At 39.6% G+C, this 22,245-nt stretch overlaps 4 protein-coding genes and 1 long non-coding RNA gene across 6 annotated transcripts in view; all 5 read left to right on the top strand.

Moving 5' to 3' along the window:
- The window catches only part of LOC141598835 (F-box/FBD/LRR-repeat protein At1g13570-like), a 280,794-nt gene that overhangs the window by 82,634 nt on the left and 175,915 nt on the right, over nucleotides 1-22,245 (top strand). The gene's annotated exons all lie outside the window — the stretch shown is intronic.
- LOC141598832 (F-box/FBD/LRR-repeat protein At1g13570-like) overlaps nucleotides 1-22,245 on the top strand; it is a 68,796-nt gene that overhangs the window by 10,901 nt on the left and 35,650 nt on the right. The window lies entirely within an intron of this gene.
- Nucleotides 339-3,940, top strand: LOC141598839 (F-box/FBD/LRR-repeat protein At1g13570-like). Its single transcript, XM_074418646.1, has 5 exons — nucleotides 339-470; nucleotides 1,373-2,306; nucleotides 2,420-2,578; nucleotides 2,682-2,954; nucleotides 3,513-3,940. The coding sequence occupies exons 2-4, from the start codon at nucleotides 1,482-1,484 to the stop codon at nucleotides 2,952-2,954; spliced, it is 1,257 nt and encodes a 418-aa protein (XP_074274747.1). The 5' UTR covers nucleotides 339-470; nucleotides 1,373-1,481; the 3' UTR covers nucleotides 3,513-3,940.
- Nucleotides 10,906-13,600, top strand: LOC141598842 (F-box/FBD/LRR-repeat protein At1g13570-like). Of its 2 annotated transcripts, XM_074418649.1 has the most exons (4): nucleotides 10,906-11,012; nucleotides 11,870-12,800; nucleotides 12,915-13,070; nucleotides 13,149-13,600. In XM_074418649.1, exons 2-4 carry the CDS (start codon nucleotides 11,979-11,981, stop codon nucleotides 13,419-13,421), a joined length of 1,251 nt encoding a protein of 416 aa, XP_074274750.1. In that variant the 5' UTR covers nucleotides 10,906-11,012; nucleotides 11,870-11,978; the 3' UTR covers nucleotides 13,422-13,600. The 2 variants fall into 2 exon arrangements, with proteins under 2 accessions (XP_074274750.1, XP_074274749.1); XM_074418648.1 differs by lacking the exon at nucleotides 10,906-11,012 and having other exon boundaries at nucleotides 11,300-12,800.
- Nucleotides 19,024-21,991, top strand: LOC141598847 (uncharacterized). Its single transcript, XR_012523642.1, has 3 exons — nucleotides 19,024-19,148; nucleotides 19,227-19,499; nucleotides 21,720-21,991. It is a non-coding gene; the product is annotated as an uncharacterized LOC141598847 (long non-coding RNA).

Raw genomic sequence — 22,245 nt, 5'->3', positions numbered from 1 at the left:
TATTTCGCTTTGTGGTATCTGCGCCTGATCGGAAAGTGAGAGGCCGTTGAGAACTACGTTTTTACGAGCATATTGTCGCTCCTGGCGGTGGTTCTGCATTCAATAAATACTCTATTCACTTATGATACGCGCTCGCTAATTAAAGTAACATTAACTGGTATAAAAAAAGGATAAACTAATAATTTATCATTTTTCCAAAATAAAAAACTCCTCCTTCCTCATTATTTGTTTACTTTTACTTGGGACAAATATTAAGGAAAGGAGATAGACCACTCTCAAATAATAAGTGAAAAATAAAATGAATGAGACACGCTAAAATGAAAATAATACTCATAAATTACCGGAACAGAGAAAGTAATTAATTTTGACCTTTCCTATAAAACAATTTATTGTGAATAGAAGTATAGAACGGGTGTCGCCCATTTTATTCCGGTCAGTCCGAACTCAGGCGTCAGGTCTCTACCTTATTCGTAAGTTCAACTTCTCTCAGTCACTCAATCAATTTTTACATTTTAATTTGGGTATTTTTAAGGATGTTTAACCCTAGTTTTTGATGTTTGAATTCAATTCCAGAACTGCTAGCCCATTGTAAAAAAACAAAAAAAATCCAATTAATTTGATGCTATATATTTTGTTAGGTTTTGCTTTAGACCGTTTTTTAAGTTAAAGACCTCTCACAACCCTCGTTTTATTTTTACCGTATTTAAATTGATTGTGAGTATCGTCTTAACTTAGAATTAAAACCTTAATTATGTTGTTCTTGTGGATGTCTGTATTAGTAGATTTTTGGTGATAGCAACTATTAATTGATTTTGTTGATTATGTCAGAAAGTATGGTTTTAATCTCAAGTATATACACTGAATTGTTTTGATATTTGGGGGATTTATTTTTCCTATGAATCAACATTTATTAGAACAATTCGACGTTCCGAATCTAAATAAAATGATGGTAGTGACTAATTTTGAGGAACTAGATATTGATGGAAACAAGGAACATGTTCAATTGTACATGTTGACTGTGTATTGCTTGATTTCATTGATCTGTGTTTCACTGGCACGTACTCCCTATGTCCCGACCATTTGTTGTCCTATTTCATTTTAGGGTATCTCAGTTAATTGTTGTCCTTTCTATTTTAGGATTGCATTTGAGGAACAATTTCATCCTTCACACTCAATTTGGTCCACCTGTCATCTTATAATTGGTCCCCTCCTCTTTTCTTGGTCTTTGTGCCAAAACCAAAAGGACAACAATTGACCGGGACAGAGGGAGTATTTGTTATGAGTTATTGTTTCAATTTGTCTGTTGGCTTAGTTGCCTTGTACAGTTGTGCTCAATATTAACTGTATGTATTTATGATTTTTTTGGGTCCAGGAAAATCAGTGTCCAGGGTCGAAATATGCTTTGCGTTTAGGGTGTTGGTTCAAAATCCTTGAAAACTTTGAAGACAGGAAACTTAGATTTTATCCCTTTATAGCAGTCCATGGCTTGTTCCAAGTCTGCTAAAAACACGGTGGATTTTTTCAGCAATGCTCCGGATATTGTGATTGATAAAATCCTTGAAAGCATGACTATTCGCATGGCTGCACGGACAAGCGTGTTGTCCAAACAATGGAGACATGCTTGGTTGTCGCTAAAGAGCCTCATCTTTAATTATGATTTCTGGGCGGAGCTAACAGATACGGATGAGAATGTGGATTGGCGAAAAGGCAGCCAAATTATTAGCGATATACTCTTCTGTCACATTGGTCCTGTTCATGACTTAGAACTTTTTATGCCGTATGAGGCATGTAGGGATCGTATGAATAACAGGCAGTGGATATGTTTTCTATCTAAAAACGGGGTCAGAAAGGTCGTAATTAGAAATCGGTATGTTCAAATGGATATTTCTCCTCATATCTTCCGGTGCAACGAGTTAGTACACCTTGAAATCAGTGCCTTTTATTTAAATCCTCCACCTACTGATTTCATTGGCTTCCCTTATCTTAAGCACCTTGTGCTGGCGGAAGTTAAGTTTATCAAGCAAAGCATTTTTTCTAGTTTGATTGAAAAATGTAGAATGCTTGAAACGTTGAAGCTTGTGAATTGGAGCGGGATGGATCATATTGTAATAGATACACCCAGTCTCCAAACCTTAATATTGAGTGGCGATTTTGAGTCTCTAGCTTTCAGAAATGTTCGCAGTCTTAAAAGTATATCACTGTGCTTGAAGACATTGCCGAAAAAACCACGAGTAGAAACAGTTGATGCAATCAATCTTCCTGCAAGTTCTTGTCAACTTCAGTCCATCGAGTTTGATGGTCACTTGGTTAGTGTGTAGTTGTTTAGAAAATCTGTTCTTTTGTCTGTTTTACTTTCAGCTGTTCGTTCTCTAATTTATTTGTTCCTCAACCTGACATCATGTCTGCTTGTGTGGGTAAGTTCTTGGCTGCAGGTGGCATCATAAGACCTCCTCCGGTCACATTCATTCTCCTACACGAACTTTGTTTAAGTAATCTGAATCTGAGTGATTTTGGTGTTTCCCGTTATCTTTTGCACATGATCGAATGTTGCCCCTACATTAAAAACCTCGATATTGCAGTAAGTAAATCAGGTTTATATGAATTATTTCTGATCGTACTCAAACATCTGTACTGTAGACTCCCTTCCCTCCATTCTAACTGGAATTTACTTTTTACTACAGGTTTTGCCAGGTGAAAATGTTGGCCAGGACATGCTTGACTATAATTACAGCAACAAACTGGATCACCTCCTTGAGGTCAATATTACGGGAATCACAGGAACAAGTGCGGAGCTGAAATTGGTCGAATACCTGTTTGCAGTTTCACCTGTACTCAAAAATCTGTTCTTCAAGTCTGGTTATATTGGTATTGAGTCCCAACTTACTATGTCACAATCGCTGATGAGATTCCCAAGAGCATCTGCAAAAGCGTCTCTTGTTTGTCTGAAGAATTAGGTATGGTGTAGTGGTGTACGATGCCAACCTTGCCATACTGGTGTGACTGTTACCTTATCGTTGTTAAGCATCGTTAGGCCATAATCAGTGTCTGTTGAACTTGTAACTGCTTTCGCTGCGTATTTCTCCTACTATTTTGTTGGTTGTTTTGTGGCGTTTTCAGTCAGTAGTCTAGCTGAAATTAAAAAACTTAGGATTATGGATTAATTTATGGTTGTGATAATAGTCTGATACTTGCACGTATTTTGTTAATTATAATTGAAAGTCGTTAACAAAACGAAAAACATGTTTACCAGTCAAATTTTTACAGAATTTTTAGGTTTTTTTTATGTACACACGTTTTGGCGCCATATGACATATCATTGTATGTCACCTAAATTTGAATGATTTCACCGTTTTCCATTACCTTTTGTCGATGATTGAATGTTGTCCCTACATCAAGACGTTCACCATTTCATTAAGTCAAGATCAGGTTTATATTTCTTTCTTTCTGAACTTGTGCATGTGGTGGTCATATGTTCATTTCGTTTGTCTTACGTGATTTACTTCTAACTGCAGATTAATCTGGATGAAAATGTTGGCCAGCGCGGCTTTGACTTTAACTATAACTACAAATTACATCACTCCGTGAGGTCAATATTAAGAGTATCATGGGATCAACTGCAGAACTCAAATTCGTTGAATACCTACCTGTTTGCCATTTCAGTTGTCCTTGAAAACGTGTTTTTTAAGTCTGGTGAACCTGGTGTTGATACAGAACTGAAGATTTCAAGAGCGTTGATGGCATTGCCAAGAGCATCTCCAAAAGCTCGTCTTTTTTGCAAGAGAAATAGGTTTGGAGCCAACAATGAGATATGGCTATAGTGCTATGACTGCTACCTTGTCTTTACTATGATTCTTAAGTCATTACCAGAATACCAGTGTCTGTTGAACTTGTAATTGCTCGGTTTTTGCGTCTATGAATCATGAATGTGCCCGTTGAACTATACTTTTTTGTGAAGAAGATGGGATGTTGAAGCATAAGCACTTATTCTCCAAGTACTATTATTTGCAGATTAATGTATGGGCAATTCAACTTATCAATTAAGGGAAACAATGTCATTGCACTAAAATTTCAGGTACAAAGTTGTCCAAGCAAAGGTTATAGGCAAATTTGGGATTTCCTTTAGATGGTGTTAAAAAAAAAAAGTTAATTGACAAATTGGGTTGGAAATGAAATATTTCGTTTTGTGGTATCTGTGCATGATCGGAAAGTGAGAGGCCGTTGAGAACTACGTTTTTAAGGAATTTGGATCCTCTCCATTACTTTCTCTCCCTTCACTTTTTGGGCGGACATTACTTTCTCTCCAAGAGGTACACTCTTATTCTAATATATTTTCTATTTCCACTCATTTAAACATTACTTTTATGAAATAATTACAACCATTAGATCGTCCCAAGATTTAATCCGGACCGTTTAAAAGTAATGGAGGTCTATTTCTTTTTAGGTAATGGAGAGAATCCGGACCGGTTTTTAAGATCATATTGTCGCTCCTGGTGGTAGTTCTGCGTTGAATAAATACTTTATTCATCCAATCAAATAAACTCTCTCTAGGGTTTCTATGAGAGCCTCCGTCTAATCGTAGTCTTTAGATCCTCCTCTTTTTCCAGGCAATCTTCTACTATATTCGTGGTCTCTGAAAGGGTTTAATAACGTTGGCATAGTTACGTTGACTTCGTATCGAGTGAAAGCGGACTAGGGTTTGATGGTTATGGCGTCACAGGAAGAAAGTAGTCGAAGAAAGGGGAAGGGGATTGCTGGCGACGAAGACGAATTTATCTGGGATACAGGAGATGGAGGCGAGGAGCAGAAGAAGACAGAGGTGATGCTGGTGGGTAGGGTTTGGTCTGCAAAGACGGTGAATGCGAGGGCAGCCATTGAAACGATGACAAAGCTATGGAACACAAAAGGTACAGTGGTTGGTAATATGATTGATGCGAAAAACAAAATATTCCTTTTTAAGTTTGCATCTGACTATGATAAAGCAAAGGTCTTCGATGGCCAACCATGGCATTTCGATAAATATATTTGGTGCTTTAATGACCCTGTTTTGGATGGGAAACTGGTAGATACGCCATTGTTCCAAGTACCATTATGGGCTAGGGTGTATGATTTGCCTCTTCGAGGTCGCTCAAATGTGGAGAATGTACGTAGGTTGGGGACGCAAATTGGCCAGTTTGTGAAAATCGATGAAGCGCCATTGCCAGAGCTTGAAAGGGCAGTTCGAATTAGGGTCTTGCATGATGTAAGAAGACCTTTGTGTGATGTTGTGCGTGCAAGGATGGCTATGGGAAAGCTGGAGGAGTTCGATGTCAAGTATGAACGTCTCCCCATTTTTTGCTACGGATGTGGGGTACTTGGACACGGGGAAAAGGACTGTGATGACGGTCCCTATGAGGAAGGAGAGTTGCGGTTTAGTGAGAATCTGAGGGCTTCACCGAGGAGAGTGGTAAAGCAGGAGAAAGATATGGGGTTGAAGAGCTCTAGGGACTTGACCAGTGTGTTCGAGGAGGAGTTCAAACAAAAGGAAAATGAGGATATTGAACGGATGATTGCAAAGCTACAACATATCTCGTTTTTATCTAAGGCAAAAAAAATGAGCGGAGTGAACATGGAGGGTAAGGATGACGAGGGAAAGAGTGGTCAAGCCAGTGGGGAAAGGATAGAGACAGTGCATGAGGGAGGAGGTGATATGAACATTATATTAACAAGTCCAGTACGAGAGTTAATTCATAATGAAGTGAGTGATGTCGAAGCTGAAGGGGGTGTGAAGGGAAAGGGGAGGAGTGCTAGGGAATGGAGTGGAGGGTCAGTAGGGAAAGGAGGTGAGGGCGGTGAAATTGTGAAGGAGGGCACGAAGTGGACTAGGGTAAGAAAGGGAAGTGAGGATGGTAGACAGGAAGGGGGAGGCGGTGTGAATCATATACCATCTGTCGTGGTAGGGAGCAAAAGGGGGAGGAATACCGAGGAAGGAGTGGAAGAACAAGCGGGGTCGAAAGTTCGTAAAATCATGGATGTATGTTCATCTGAGGCGGAGGTTGAGATGACTCAACCCCGCCCGGCCCAATGAATCTGTTGAGCCTTAACTGCAGGGGGCTGGGCAACCCCGCTGCAGTAGGCGGTCTCCGTAACTTGATACGGAAGGAGGCCCCCACTCTAGTCTTTCTCTCCGAGACTAAACTGAGTGGTGAAGAATTTAGGAGAGTCCGTGCCCAGTTTGATGAGTATGAGGGCATGGAAGTGGACAGTGTTGGAAGATCAGGTGGATTAGCTTTCTTGTGGAAAAAACATGTACGGTGTGTCTTTCGATCGGCTTCGGTCCATCATATGGATTTCGAAATTCATGAGACGGAGGGGAACTGGAGAGTAACAGGATTCTATGGGTGGCCAAATGTGACGGACAGGTACTTATCTTGGAAGCTGCTTAGAGAATTAGGAGCGCAATATGGGGGGCCGTGGGTGTGCATAGGTGATTTTAATGAAATTCTTTTTGCGACAGAGATGAAAGGTGGTACACGACCCCAATGGCAGATGAACAACTTTAGAGAAGCGATAGATGATTGTGGTCTGAGGGACATTGCTTTTGAAGGCTACGCTTTCACGTATGATAATGGGCAAATTGATGATGACAATAGACAAAGTAGGCTTGATCGAGCTATGTGTAATGATGAATGGGCGGACCTGTTCCCGCGAGCCAAATTAGTCCATTTAACCCGGGAGTGGTCAGACCATGCTCCTATTTTGTTGAAACTCGCAAAGAGGGTGGTGGAGGAACGCTTTACGGGGAAACTCTTTCGATTTGAACAGGTTTGGGTCGGGGAAGAGGGGTGTGAAGAAGCGGTGCGGCAGGCGTGGGATACTGGGGATGTGGAGGTGGTCAATCTGCTGGAACGATGTGCGGAAAACCTACAAAAGTGGAAGGGCATTAGTATAGGAAAAATTGTGAGGGAGTTAAATGCTAAACGACGGAAATTAAGCAAGCTGAATGAAGGGGGACGGTCTAAGCTCGAGGTTGAGGAGAGGAAGAAGGTAGTGAAGGAGATTGCCACTTTGTTAAAGCAAGAGGAGATTTTTTGGAGACAACGATCAAGGGCGCTGTGGTTAAAAGAAGGGGATAGGAACACGAAGTATTTTCATAGAAAAGCGGGCCAACGAAAAGAGCGGAATCATATAGCAAAGTTGGTGGATGAGGAAGGTAGAATTACGGAAGGATTGGAGAATATTACCGGTGTGGCAAAGGGCTATTTTGAGGAGCTCTTTAAGTCAGGAGAACCACATCACTTCGAGCATCTTCTTAATGGCATAGATGGCAGAGTGACGGACAGTATGAATACTATTCTCCGAGGTGAGTATAGCGAGGAGGAGGTGGTAGCTGCTCTAAATCAAATGCATCCTTTGAAAGCTCCGGGCCCAGACGGAATGAACGGTCTTTTCTATCAGACCTACTGGCATATAGTGGGCCCTGCGGTGATACGCACTGTCCTTCGAATCCTCCGAGGTGCACCGTTCCCTGAAGGTATTAATAAGACTCATATTATTTTAATCCCGAAAAAGAAAGCCCCGGATAAAATGGTAGACTTTAGACCGATTAGCTTGTGTAATGTCATTTATAAATTGGTGGCCAAGGTCTTAGCTAATCGTCTGAAGTTATTTTTGGGGGATATTGTGTCTGAAAATCAAAGTGCATTCACCCCTGGGAGACTCATAACGGATAACATCCTGGTAGCTTTTGAGATGTTCCACTTCATGAAAAATTCTAAAAATAAGAATGGGCATATGGCATTAAAACTGGACATGTCTAAGGCGTACGATAGGGTGGAGTGGGTTTTTCTTGAAAGGGTTCTGCTTAGGATGGGATTTGATGAAAGGTGGGTGAATAGGGTCATGATGTGCATTTCCTCGGTTCAATTTGCTGTTATGATAAATGGAGTGCCCTCGGAGCTGTTTAAACCGGGTAGGGGTCTTCGTCAGGGCGACCCGCTATCCCCATATCTTTTCATCCTTTGTGCCGAAGTTCTATCGAGTCTTATGAGAAGGGCAGCTGAGAATGAGACGATCCACGGTATCCGAATTGCAGCTAGCGCGCCTGTGGTTACGCATCTTCTATTTGCAGACGACAGTATTTTCTTTGTGAAGGCGAACCAAGTCGAGGCTAATTGTGTGAAGAATATTTTGGCTGACTATGCAAGTGCGTCGGGGCAAGTGATTAATTTTGATAAAACGACCGTCTCATTTAGCAAGGGAACTAGGGTGTCTGATAGGAGTGCCGTGGTGGATTGTCTCGGGGTGAGGGCTGTTGAGGCGCAGGAAAAGTATTTGGGTCTGCCCACTGTGGTCGGCCATTCGAAGAGGGTAGTGGCGAGTGTAATTCGAGATAAGTTGATTAAAAAACTGCAGGGGTGGAAAGGGCATTTATTTTCGAAGGCGGGTCGGGAGGTATTGATAAAGGCCGTGGCCCAATCAATCCCGACTTATGCGATGAGCGTCTTCAAACTGCCGGATAACTTCTGTGAGGAATTACGGTCGATTGTATCTCGTTTTTGGTGGGGAGCTTCGAATGGTAAGAGTAAGATTCCGTGGATTGCATGGTCAAAACTTTGTAGACCGAAGTGTGCTGGAGGATTGGGGTTTAGAGACTTTCATAAGTTCAATATGGCGCTGCTGGGAAAACAAGCGTGGCGATTTCTTACAAATCGATCTAGCTTGATGGTGCGTGTGCTAGGGGGGAAGTACTTCCCGAATGGTTCGTTTATGACAGCTGGGTTGGGAACGGCTCCTAGTTTCACTTGGCGAGGGATCCTCGAGGCCCGTGATGTTCTACGGTTGGGCGCGAGAAGGAGAATAGGGAATGGGATGAGTACTTTCGTCTGGTCTGACCCGTGGATACCAGGCACGCAGTCAAGGAAGGTCATTTCACCGAGGAATCATGCTAGTCTTGATATGGTGGTTGCGGAGCTTTGGATGGCGGATGGCCTGAGTTGGAATACGAACACGGTACGTTCTCTTTTCCTCCCTTTTGAACAAGACCGCATCCTCCAAATGCGGATCAGTGATACGAAACCTGAAGATAGCTGGGTTTGGGACCTCGAGAAGGATGGTGAATATTCGGTTAGGTCAGCGTACAAAGAACTGGCAAGGGGCAATGAGGACGAGGCATCTTCATCTGATTATGCGAAGGAGAAGCAGCTGTGGAACCGTATTTGGAAAGCGAATGTTCTCCCACGGGTCAAGGTCTTTATGTGGCAATTGTGTAATAATTCAATTGCGACAAGGGACAACTTGGCAAGACGGGTGAAGACTATTGAGTTGGAATGTCCGGTTTGCAACAGTGAGGTGGAGACTTGTCTTCACTTTATTCGGGGTTGTGGTTGGGCGGGTGGGTTATGGGATAGGCTGGGATTGGAGGTGCGGATGGTGGATGGGTATGAGCGGGTGAGGGAGTGGGTGGAGGATGTGTGGAGGGAGTTGGAGGCTAGTGAGATAGATATCTTTATGTTGGGGTGTTGGGCGATGTGGGAAGCTCGTAATAAGCTAGTGTTTGATGGGTCTGTGGTGGATGTATTCAGAGTTATGAGGAGAGTGGAGGATCTTAAGAGGGAGCTTTATGACGAAAAGAGGAGGGCAGGAGACGGAGCTATGATTGAAGAGGAGCAGGGACAATGGCAGAAACCGGAGAGGGGGTGGGTAAAGGTGAATGTGGACGCTGGCGTGAAAGAGGGATGGGGAACAGGGCTGGGTGCGGTGGCCAGAGACAGCGAAGGAGCAGTTTTGTGGGGGATGGCGGAGCACAGGTGTGGAACAGTGGAGGTGAGGATAGCGGAGAAGCTGAGCGGTCTTGGGGCAAGAAAGCACGGAGCGAGGATGTCGACGGGTGACCGTTGAAAGCGATTGCAAGATGTTGATTACTGAGTTGCAGGCGAAATCCAAGGGAAGAAGTGATTTCCACTTAATTTTAGACGATATTTATGAGTTGTGTAATGTTTTTGATTCAGTTGTTTGGTCTTTTGTTAGTCGGAAACATAATAGAGTAGCACACGAGCTAGCACATCTTTGCTCGTCGCAATTAGGTAGGAGAGATTGGGATGCTACGCTCCCTCGTTTTATTATGGATTTATGTCACGACGATATTTATAATATGAGGTAATACCGCCTGGGGTGGTTTTTCAAAAAAAAAAAAAAAATAGTTATTTTTCCTTCAAATCCTCCTCATAACAGAACTTCCAAAAAGAAAAAAAAAATCCTGGGCTAATTCACTTTTGATACTTGCTCGCTAATTAAAATAACATTAACTGGTATAAAAAAAAGGAAAAACCAATAATTTATCATTTTTTCCAAAATAAAATTCACCCTCCGTGCCGGTCATTTGTTTACCTTTATTTTTGACACATATATTAAGGAAAGGGGAGACAACCATTTGAGAGTAGTGTTATTTAGATGACATGTGAAAAATCAAATAAATTAGATATACTAAAATGAAAATGGTAAACAAATGATCGAGGCGAAAGTAAATTAATTTTGACCTTCCCTATAAAACAATCAGCTAGTCTTGCTTGCTTGTGACCTCTCACAAAAAGGGAGAGGGGACAAGGTGGGGCACCCCCCATGTGCTTCCCAGTTCCCACTCACCTCTCAATGGGCATTTTGTGAGAGGAAACGGTATCCCGTCCCGTCACTTTGAAAACCAAATGGGAAGAAAGGGCACAGAGAGAGCACAAATTCTCATTATAGACGGACACTATCCTTCTATACATATAGACGGATACCATTTCTTCTCACAAAATACCCATTTGCCATAAAGTGGGAAGCACATGGGAGGTGCCCCACCTTTTCCCCCCTACCCATTTTATTAGAGGTTTTTATCCGTCAATACGCCCCACCCGTCTATATCAAGAGTCAAGACCTATTGCAGAGAGAGAGTAATATATTTCAGCCGTTACATAAAAACAATTGGGTATAGAACAGGTCTTTTCTCTTTCCCGTCATTTTCTGGTCTTCCCAACGTCACGACTACCTTATTAGTAAGTTCAATTTCTCTCCGTCACTGCAATCAACTTTTACATTTTAATTTGGGTATTTTTAAGGATGTTAAACCCTAATTGATGACGTGATCGAATTTCAAAATTAGTTACGTATGCTGTGATTTGTTGTTGTTTGGATTCAACTCCTAATTCATTTAAGTATATTTTTGTTAGGTTTTACTTTAGACCGTCTTTTTGAATTAAGACCTCTCACAACCCTCGGTTTTATTTTTATTGTATTTAAATTGATTGTGAGTACCCTTAACTTAGAATTGAAACCTTAATTAGTTGTTCTTGTGGATGTCTGTTTTAGTAGATTTTTGGTGATATCAACTATTAATTGTTTTTGTTATTTGGGGGATTTATTTTTCTATGAATCAGCATTTATTCTGGTAGTGACTAATTTTGAGGAACTAGAAATTGGTGGAAACAAGGAACATGTGTTTGGAGATCTTCATTCATGTACTGTCTCTGTAACATGTTCAATTGTACATGTTGACTGTGTATTGCTTGATTTCATTGATCTGTGTTTCGCTGGCACGTACTCCTTCCTTCCCGGCCATTTGTTGTCTTATTCCATTTTAGTGTGTTCCAGTCAATTGTTGTCCTTTCTATTTTAGGATTGCATTTGACGAACAATTTCATCATTCACACTCAATTTGGTCCACTTGTCATCTTATAATTGGTCCCCTCCTCTTTCCTTGGTCTTTGTGCCAAAACCAAAAGGACAACAATTGACCGGGACGGAGAGAGTATTTGTTATGAGTTATTGTTTCAATTTGTCTGTTGGCTCAGTAGCCTTGTACAGTTTTGCTCAATATTAACTGTATGTATTTATGATTTTTTTTTGGGTCCAGGAGAATTAGTGTCCAGGGTCGCAATATGGTTTGCGTTTAGGGTGTTGGTTCAAAATCCTTGAAAACTTTGAAGACAGGAAACTTAGATTTTATCCCTTTATAGCAGTCCATGGCTTGTTCCAAGTCTGCTAAAAACACGGTGGATTTTTTCAGCAATGCTCCGGATATTGTGATTGATAAAATCCTTGAAAGCTTGCCTATTCGCATGGCTGCACGGACAAGCGTGTTGTCCAAACAATGGAGACATGCTTGGTTGTCGCTAAAGAGCCTCATCTTTAATTATGATTTCTGGGCGGAGCTAGCAGATAGGGATGAGCCTGTGGATTGGCGAAAAGGCAGCCAAATTATTAGCGATATACTCTTCTGTCACATTGGTCCTGTTCATGACTTAGAACTTTTTATGCCATATGAGGCATGTAGGAATCGTATGAATAACAGGCAGTGGATATGTTTTCTATCTAAAAACGGGGTCAGAAAGGTCGTAATTAGAAATCGGTATGTTAAAATGGATATTACTACTTATATCTTCCGGTGCAGCGAGTTAGTACACCTTGAACTCAGCGTCTTCAATTTAAATTCTCCACCTACTGATTTCATTGGCTTTCCTTATCTTAAGCACCTTCTGCTGGAGGGCATTATGTTTATCAAGCAAAGCACTTTTTCTAGTTTGATTGAAAATTGTAGAATGCTTGAAACGTTGAAGCTTGTGAATTGGAGCGGGATGGATCATATTGTAATAGATACACCCAGTCTCCAAACCTTAATATTGAGTGGAGATTTTGAGTCTCTAGCTTTCAGAAATGTTCGCAGTCTTAAAAGTATATCACTGTGCTTGAAGACATTGCCGAAAAAACCACGAGTAGAAACAGTTGATGCAGTCAATCCTGCAAGTTCTTCTCAACTTCAGTCCATCGAGTTTGACGGTCACTTGGTTAGTGTGCTAGTTGTTTAGAAAATCTGTACTTTTGTCTGTTTTACTTTCAGCTGTTCATTCTGTAATTTATTTGTTCCTCAACCTGACATCATGTCTGCTTGTATGGGTAAGTTCTTGGCTGCAGGTGACATCATAAGACCCCCGGTCACATTCATTCACCTACACGAACTTTGTTTAAGTAATCTGAATCTGAGTGATTTCGGTGTTTCCCGTTATCTTTTGTACATGATCGAATGTTGTCCCTACATTAAAAAGCTCGATATTGCAGTAAGTAAATCAGGTTTATATGAATTATTTTCTGATCTTACTCAAACATCTGTACTGTAGACTCACTTTTTACTACAGGTTTTGCCAGGTGAAAATGTTGGCCAGGACATGCTTGACTACAATTACAGCAACAAACTGGTTCACCTCCTTGAGGTCAATATTACGGGAATCACAGGAACAAGTGCGGAGCTCAAATTGGTCGAATACCTGTTTGCAGTTTCACCTGTACTCAAAAATCTGTTCTTCAAGTCTGGTTATATTGATATTGAGTCACAACTTAATATGTCACAATCGCTGATGAGATTCCCAAGAGCATCTGCAAAAGCGTCTCTTGTTTGTCTGAAGAAATAGGTATGCTGTACGAAGCCAACCTTGCCATACTACTATGACTGTTACCTTATCGTTATTAAGCATCATTAGGCCATAACCAGTGTCTGCTGAACTTGTAATCGCTCTAGCTGCGTATTTCTCCTACTATTTTTGTTGGTTGTTTTGTGGCGTTCTGGCTGAAATTAGAAAGGTTAGGATTATGGTTGGGATAATAGTCTGATACTTGCAATTATTTTGTTAATTATAATTGAAAGACCTTAAAAAAACGAAAAAACATTTTTACGAGTTGGATTTAGACAGAATTTTGGGTTTTATAATGTAAATTGTAGGTACTTTTAAACAAAAAAACAAAAAAGTCGATTTATTTTGGTGAGATGGATGAATAGAGATTCTTTGATGTTCGGCGTCGAGTGGTAATAGGTTGTAGGCACGTGTCGTTGAGTTCAGTAGTGGCTGTAGGTGTAAATGGGGGTGGGAGCAGGGGATGAATGGTCGGCTTCGGGGAAGGAGTTGTTGACGAGGGGATGAGAGCAGGGAGGGGTGTTCGGCGCAGGTACGGGGGTGCGGAGGGATGGTCGGCGGGCGGTGGGGCAGGATGCCGATGGAGGGGTGCGGTGGGGTAGGTTACCGGTGAAATTGATTTTTGGGGTTTTTCATTTCTCTTGTTTCTCTTCTCTGTTTTTCATTTGTTTGTTGGGGGTGAGAAATTGGAGGGAGTATATATATGACAACAACAATGTCCTACATATACTACTAATTGACAAGTCTATGATCGTCTCTCCACCTTGAAAACATTATTATAAATAAATAAAAATTGAACATCCAAAGTAAAATAGGTAACAAGCTAAAACAAGCTTATAAAATTTAAACTTCAACGTGAAATAGAAAATGTTTGTTCGGTGTTGCCTACCGCATTGTCACAAAACTCATAAAATCATTATCGAGTTCAAGCGCATTCATGGTTTCAGGCTGAAGACAAACTTCTAAATCAACGCTTCCATTTGCTTCGCGACCTTGACTCATAGTAACTTTCCCATCAACTTTATGAGAATACCCAGTTAAAACTGCTTCCGCCTTACCAAGTCCAAATTCAGGCGTATACATATCGAACTTGGCCGACCCACCTATCATTACCAAGTTTGTATCATAAAACCGAATAATTGGACCTGCAACACTTGGACCCTCACATAGGAGCTTTACAAGCCCTTGGTAGATGTCTCCAACTTTTTTATCATCTAGACTAACCACAACCTGGTGAACTAACATCGCGGCCTGTCCAATACCCTTGTCCAAAAGCTCACCCACTTTGCATACACTTTGTTGTCTCGCGATCAAATTCCCAAAGTAGTCGTTAGAGAGCGGTGGGTTAAACCTTGGCCGCGCATTTGTGATAAACCCACAATATGTGTCGAGCTGGGGGTCGAGATTTCTAGCACACGTAATGGACCTCCAAATGAACCCGGACAAGGCTTGGAAGGAGGAGATGTTGTCCACCCCACATTCTTCATTACCCTTAGCTTTGAGCTTACGGACTGAGTCGGACGAGAAATGGAATATTCTCTCTCGTAAATTGTTTTGGGTATTCGAGTTATTGACATAGTTTTTCTTAAGCAACTTGAGGACTGGACCCCAACCTTGAGGAAAGTAGGGTTTAAACACGGGTTTTTTAGAGATCGAAGGAACAATGTCATTTTCTCGATTTTTACTCAATTGAAGGAATATTTTAGACAGTGAATTGATGTAATGCCAATTAGAAGTACCGTCCACTACGGAGTGATTCATGGTAAATCCAATGAAAACTCCGTCTATAAGCTCGGTTACTTGAACGGACAAAAGAGGTCTAGTATGTCCATCGTAATTGATTGATTTTTCGCCTAGATCAAAGAAGGATCGAACAATAGGATGGACATCGTGATCGACCGATGAAATTATATCTGACACCCTAATGTCCACGGTCACATGGACAAGGCGAGCACCAGGGCCCTTGGTGCAATCAAGAAACACCCAGTTGGCATTATCATCGAGTAATTCTTTGGTCGAAAATCGACCAGCTAAAGGGTAGAAATGGACGAGGGAGATGGCTATCGAGTCCTTTAGAGTCTCGATTAAATCGGATTGTATATTTTCGGGTTTGGTAGAAAAGAGAAGCCCCTTTTGAATTTGATGGGCAGGTAGAAAGATGAGTTCTAATGGTCCTAAGAAATAAGGTTGTTTTGAGGCTTCTTTTTCATGTTTGGGTCTCACAAAACATTCTGAAATCATTTTAATTTGGGTGCTAAGTTGCGCATCAAACTTGGCCATTTCTGTTATTTAATGATTTGTATTATGAATTCAGTTGTTGTACAGTATAGAATAAGGAACTTTGCATACATTCAACTATTTATATATAAAGCTTCTTTCATTTCATATTTCCAATGTGAGGGCCAGGAGAAACCAACAAGAACAACTGTTACAAGTGTCAATGTCAAATTGTCAATTACCAATACCAACCATTATTGTTGGTCAAATTCTAGTCTAAGACGGTATATTCGTTTTAAGCTTAAGACAGATTAAATATGTTTACGTGGTGGTGATAAGACAAAAGAAGGATGCATAGGGAGAAGTAAAAGATTTGTCTTATATGTGACCCGTTTTAATATTAAGCTATATATTATATATATCAGCTAGTCTTGCTATAGACGGATATATAGTTAAAGACAGGTCAAATAGCTTGAAAGTAGTGATATTTTTGGCACCCAGCACCCCACATGTTGTTTGTCCTATTATGAATGTGAATTGTATTTGCTCCGTCTTTAGTTATAGACGGATATGTAACGTCTATAATGAGATTTTGTGTATATATATATACCTCCGTTTTAAAAAAGATTAACCATTATTGGTGAGGTACAATTATGGATATTGAATAAATTGTTTGAGGGTCATAAGACGTCAAGGTCAAACAATGGTAGTCATTACTTAACGCAGCTGCTCTCGTGCGTCAACCACCATTCTACTTAAAACATCATCACCAACCAAATCAAGTAAAATAACTAAAGAATAGTACTGTTTCAACTAACAACAAACTTGCCACATTATTTATGTTTCCCATACCTACGCTATACGGCCATACCCATATGTTGTGCATTTGGGTCACTCAAGTCAAGTAGGTTATGGAACGAGTCAAAGCAGATCGGGTCATAGGAGGTTCGGATAGGGACGGACGCACAATTTTAATATGTGGCAAGGGGCATGAGTGTTTTTCCAAAACATTATCTTCCATGCATAAGTTTTTTTTAATAGTGTGTTGTATGGAATACGGAGTAATTAAAAAAGCAAAAATAATTCGTCATGGGCAAATTTTTTTTAATAGGTGTTTTCTTTTCAATATTTCAAATTTTAAATTAAACAAGCGTATTCATTATTGTACAATACTTTGTACAGGGACGAAGCTAGGACGAAACTCTAACTTGGGCCGAAGTTTTAATAAATATCGTCTTGTAAGAAAAGGAAAAACTAATAATTCAAAAATTATTAAGAACTTTTGCTAGCATAATTATAAAAACTTATAACATGTCCCTATAATAATTATAAGTTGTAATTTGATGTATTTAAGCAAGAAGAAATAGAGAGGTTAGAGAAATCACCTTTAACCAATGGTCATGTTAATAGGAGTTGTCATTGGTGAGCACTGTTATGAACGGAATAGCAATCGGTTACATACAATACAACTATACAAGCACCAACTATTAATGTCCAAGTTCTTTGTAATTTTTTTTTTTGTAGTGTATTTAGAAAGATTACATGCATGGAAATTGGAAAAATAAAATTATATTTCATTGGAATTTAATTGAGTAGATTATGAAATAACAAATAACTAGTTTTAAACCCGTGTAAAATTGCACGGGTATGTATTTGGGCCGATATTAATGTTTATGGATGTATTTTTTTTTTTTTTTTTTTTTGCATTTCTATTGTACTTATCTAGTTGGTCTAAATCATCGATCTACATAATTAACGTTTAAACTTGTTACAAATACGTGTTCATCACATGTAATGGTTTAAGAGGAAATAACAAATGATATTTTTTTAAAAATAAATACATCGTACTATCTAGTTTTTAAAAATTATGCATGTAATTTATTCGCATTATATGTAATTCAATCCCGTAATTAAATGTAATTCCTTCTTAGAATTATGTAATTTTATTATTATTTTTATTTATTTTTTAAATTATGTAATTCATTTATTTGTAATTAGTTTCATTTATCCGATTTGTAATTCACTCCGCTTATATGCCATTAATTTCTTTTATTCGGAATGGATAAAATTATTTCATTCAGTATTATTTCTAGTATTTGTTCTAAGACGGAATTTGTCGCATGTTTTTATAACCATAATTCGGAAGAAATAAATACATTGCACAGTAACGGGTCTCACCATAACATGTATTTCCAAAAAAAAAAGGTTGATTTAATGACGTGGCATGCCCTGGATTGAGTATTGTCTTCTGAATTAATAAAGATAAGATAACAAATAACAAGGAATGAGTAGTAATTATAATATTAAATAATAACAAATACTCCCTCTATTTTTTTATATATGACTTTCTCACATTTCGAGACACTTCCTTATCTATTCAATATCTCTTAAAATATAAGACTAAATATTATGATATGTATACTCATATGAAAGAGTTTTTCGTAAGGAATTTAATGGTACCATTTTTATATTTTTTGAACAAATATATTTTTGTAAATATTAAAGTCAAAGGCTTACCTCGTAAATGCAAAACGTCATATATAAAAAAGTGGAGGGAGTAATAAAGTAGCCCCTTTAAAAAAAAATAACAAATAATAAGATAAGTGCAATAAAAGAAGTTTATATAAAGTTCTTCCTTTGCCATAGATTTTGCCAATTTCAATAATTAAGAATTTTTTGTTGCAATGGAAGAACTTTAAATAAAGTTCTTTAATAGGCCATAATTAATTTGCTTAATAGGCCATAATTAATTTGCTATCTTTAATCAATTTCTTGTTTTTTTTTTGGGAAGAACTCGGTTCTTCTTTTCAAACCTAGTTTATTCATTTAAGAACACTAGTTGTTGCACCGCATCCCGCTGGGCGCAGTGCCCCAATTTGACGTAACGGTATGCACCAATATTTAGGAATTATTAGATAAGGAAAAAGACGCGGCTAGTAATGTATTTGAAATGGTGGGTTAAACATAGTAGTGAATGAATACACAAACTTGGGAGGATGTTTGAAAACGTGATAGTTTGCAAAATATAATTATAGGGTGAATAGTTGTGAAAAAACGAGAAAAATAATCGTCCTACAAGGTGGAATTAAATCGCCACTTCTGACAACTATTACTACAAGGTGGAATTAAATAGCAGGCTTGTTCCAAGTCTGCTAAAAAAAAAGGTGGATGATTTCAGCAATGCTCCGGATATTGTGATTGATAAAATCCTTGAAAGGTCGCCATTTTTTGTAGTTTGATTGAAAATTGCAGAATGCTTGAAACGTTAAAACTTGTGAAGTGGAGTGGTATGGATCATATTGTAATAGATACACCCAGTCTCCAAACCTTAGTATTGAGTGGCGATTTTGAGTCTCTAGCTTTCAGAAATGTTGGCAGTCTCCTCCGGTCACATTCATTCACCTACACGAACCTTGTTTAAGTAATCTGAATCTGAGTGATTTCGGTGTTTCCCGTTATCTTTTGTACATGATCGAATGTTGTCCCTACATTAAAAAGCTCGATATTGCAGTAAGTAAATCAGGTTTATATGAATTATTTTCTGATCTTACTCGAACATCTGTACTGTAGACTCACTTTTTACTACAGGTTTTTCCAGGTGAAAATGTTGGCCAGGATATGCTTGACTACAATTACAGCAACAAACTGGTTCACCTCCTTGAGGTCAATATTACGGGAATCACAGGAACAAGTGCGGAGCTCAAATTGGTCGAATACCTGTTTGCAGTTTCACCTGTACTCAATAATCTGTTCTTCAAGTCTGGTTATATTGATATTGAGTCACAACTTAATATGTCACAATCGCTGATGAGATTCCCAAGAGCATCTACAAAGGCGTCTCTTGTTTGTCTGAAGAAATAGGTATGCTTTTTTTTTTTTTTTTTTTTTTGACAGCAGTAAAGAAAATATTCTTACAAAGTACCTACCCGACTTTTGGAGTCGGATTTATTACTACATTATTAGTAAAAGCAAATAAATTACAGATAGGGTTGACAACCAATAAAGGCTTCTTAGCGGGACGATCAGAGCTAGCCAATTGAGCGAATAATTCTTTTCTCTTCTTTAACAACTGAGCCTCAGAGGAGTACCAAGACACACTTACGCCACGAGGACGTAGAAATTTACGGGAGAGAGATCTACTTTTTGAGAAAGTAGATAAATTGTGTCTTGGAGTTTCCTCCCCTTTACTTTGATTCCTCTTGGACGTGGTGATTCTCCGTCTCTCGTGCACATGATGAGTAGAGGGGTACCTGCAAAACAAAGGAGTAAAAGGGGCACTTGGTGGCTTCTCAACTGAGAGAATCTTACACTTCTTAGGGAGAGCAGCAAAGACGAAAGGCTGATGGTCATTAAAATCATCCTCAGTTTGGGGGACATGAGTACCGGGAGGAGGGAAATTGTCACAAACTGAAGATGCGCAAGACGTCACGACCCCAGTAGTGGACGAGCTCAAACTTACGCTAGGAATAACAGGTTCTACCTTGATAACATCGGAGGGGGTAATGTCTTCCTTCATTGCCCCCATCATCTTAGAATTTTCCTTTTTAGAACCTCTCCTCTTTTTCTTCTTCCTCTTCTTCTTCTGGTAACATTGTTCCTTTATAGAGTCTAACTCCTTAGGAGTCTCACCCTTAAGGATTCGAATTGTTAAAGTTGACAAATCACGTTTACGGTAAAAACTCACCGTATTCCCTTCCAGCAACTTTTGATAAGAATTTGCTGGGATCCTTAAAGTAGAACTACCACCTCCCTTTTTGGAAAACTGAAGAACTGACTTATTAGCACAAATCTTTGAACCTCCGTCTCTTCCATACTCACACTCTCAGTATCCCTTATACTCACATCACTTTGTTCTTCCATCACCTCCGTAACCACGCTCTCACCACTATCATTTATACCCACATCAGACGCCGAAACATGAACAGACTTCTTGTTGTTCTTCTCCACGAAATCTTCATTAGCAACCTCCAGCACTCTTTTCCCATTTTCCTTTATGAGAAGGTGACCTTTTACCACCTCTAATTCCCTTAACACATCCTTATTACTTGGTTCCACCATTAAGGCCTGAACCAAATCCAATTCAGCTTTCGAAAACCTTTTCAACTTCATATAAGCAACCGCCCTACGAAAAAGTGCCTTAACATTACGAGGGAATGTGTTCAAAATCATGGAGCATAAACCCGAGGCAGCTCTGTATTCCTCAAGTTTCAGGGCACATGCAGCCATATTAGACATAAGAGAAACTGCAAGGTCAGATATCGATTGAATATCTTCACCTCCAATATCTCCCAAACTCAGACTAAGTAATTTACAAGCTTCATCGTAACACTCCGCGGCACTATCAAACTCATTTTGTCTAAAAAGACCGTTCCCCTTATCTTTAAGCTTCTTCACCTCAGCTAAAATTAACGGAGTCGACCCCTGCAATTTCATAAAGTAGCCTAACATCCTATCCCCATTATTCTCCATAAACCCATCATTGACATGGGCACTAGCAAAAGTTTCAAGAAACTTTTGATAAACGTTAGCGGAAGACATAGATACACAAATCCTAAGAAGGGAAATAACACACCGCAACACCGAAAAATGACCCAGAAAACCTGAAAAAGGGATAAACCCCTCGACAGAGAACAAACCCCAGCAACTTCAAACAAAGCACCCAGACAATAGAAGCAACACCCAGACAAAAAAACTCCAAACTAACACCCACCCACCACCGTAGTTACTCGAACAGCAATCAGAATACCAATCGATTCATGGCAAAAACGAAAAGACAATGATCAGAGCAATCAGATGGTGAACGAAAACAATCAAGGACAAGTCAAACAATACCTGAATCGATTTTGAAAATTTGATCAAAATCGAGAAAACCACATGAAGTAGGTGTCCAGCACGAAAAAAAGAATGCGAAAGAGGATCAGGAAAATAAGGGGTTGAAAGCAGCCTCGCCGGCGACCTAAAGAGGCGACTGGAGAAGTCGCCGGCGAGTAAAAAATCAATTTGGGGATTTTTTTTTGTTTTTAGGGTTTTTTTTGGTCTTTCTCTCTCCTCGCGCTAGTACCTATTATGAAGAAGAAATAGGTATGCTGTACGAAGCCAACGTTGCCATACTGCTATGACTGTTACCTTATCGTTATTAAGCATCATTAGGCCATAACCAGTGTCTGTTGAACTTGTAATCGCTCTAGCTGCGTATTTCTCCTACTATTTTTGTTGGTTGTTTTGTGTCGTTCTGGCTGAAATTAGAAAGGTTAGGATTATGGTTGGGATAATAGTCTGATACTTGCAACTATTTTGTTAATTATAATTGAAAGACCTTAACAAAACGAATAAACATTTTTACGAATCGGATTTAGACAGAATTTGTGTTTTATAAATCCCATAGGGCCGAGGATGCAGAAGGAGTGGTGGTTTGCTCTGATACCAATTGATATAGATCTTGGGAGAACCCACCCCAAATGCTAGCTCAAAGGGTGATAGAGCCCAAGTCTATATAAATCCCACATAGGCCTCCCACACGACCGATGTGGGACTCATGTCCCATACCATGCAAATGGATCGTTACACTTTAATTGATGTTCGGCGTCGAGTGGTAATAGGTTATAGG

The sequence above is a fragment of the Silene latifolia genome, chromosome 9, assembly GCF_048544455.1.
Source record: "Silene latifolia isolate original U9 population chromosome 9, ASM4854445v1, whole genome shotgun sequence".
Classification (NCBI taxonomy): domain Eukaryota; kingdom Viridiplantae; phylum Streptophyta; class Magnoliopsida; order Caryophyllales; family Caryophyllaceae; genus Silene; species Silene latifolia.
Note: the sequence above shows the minus strand (reverse complement) of the source record. Positions and strands in the feature narration are given on the sequence as shown.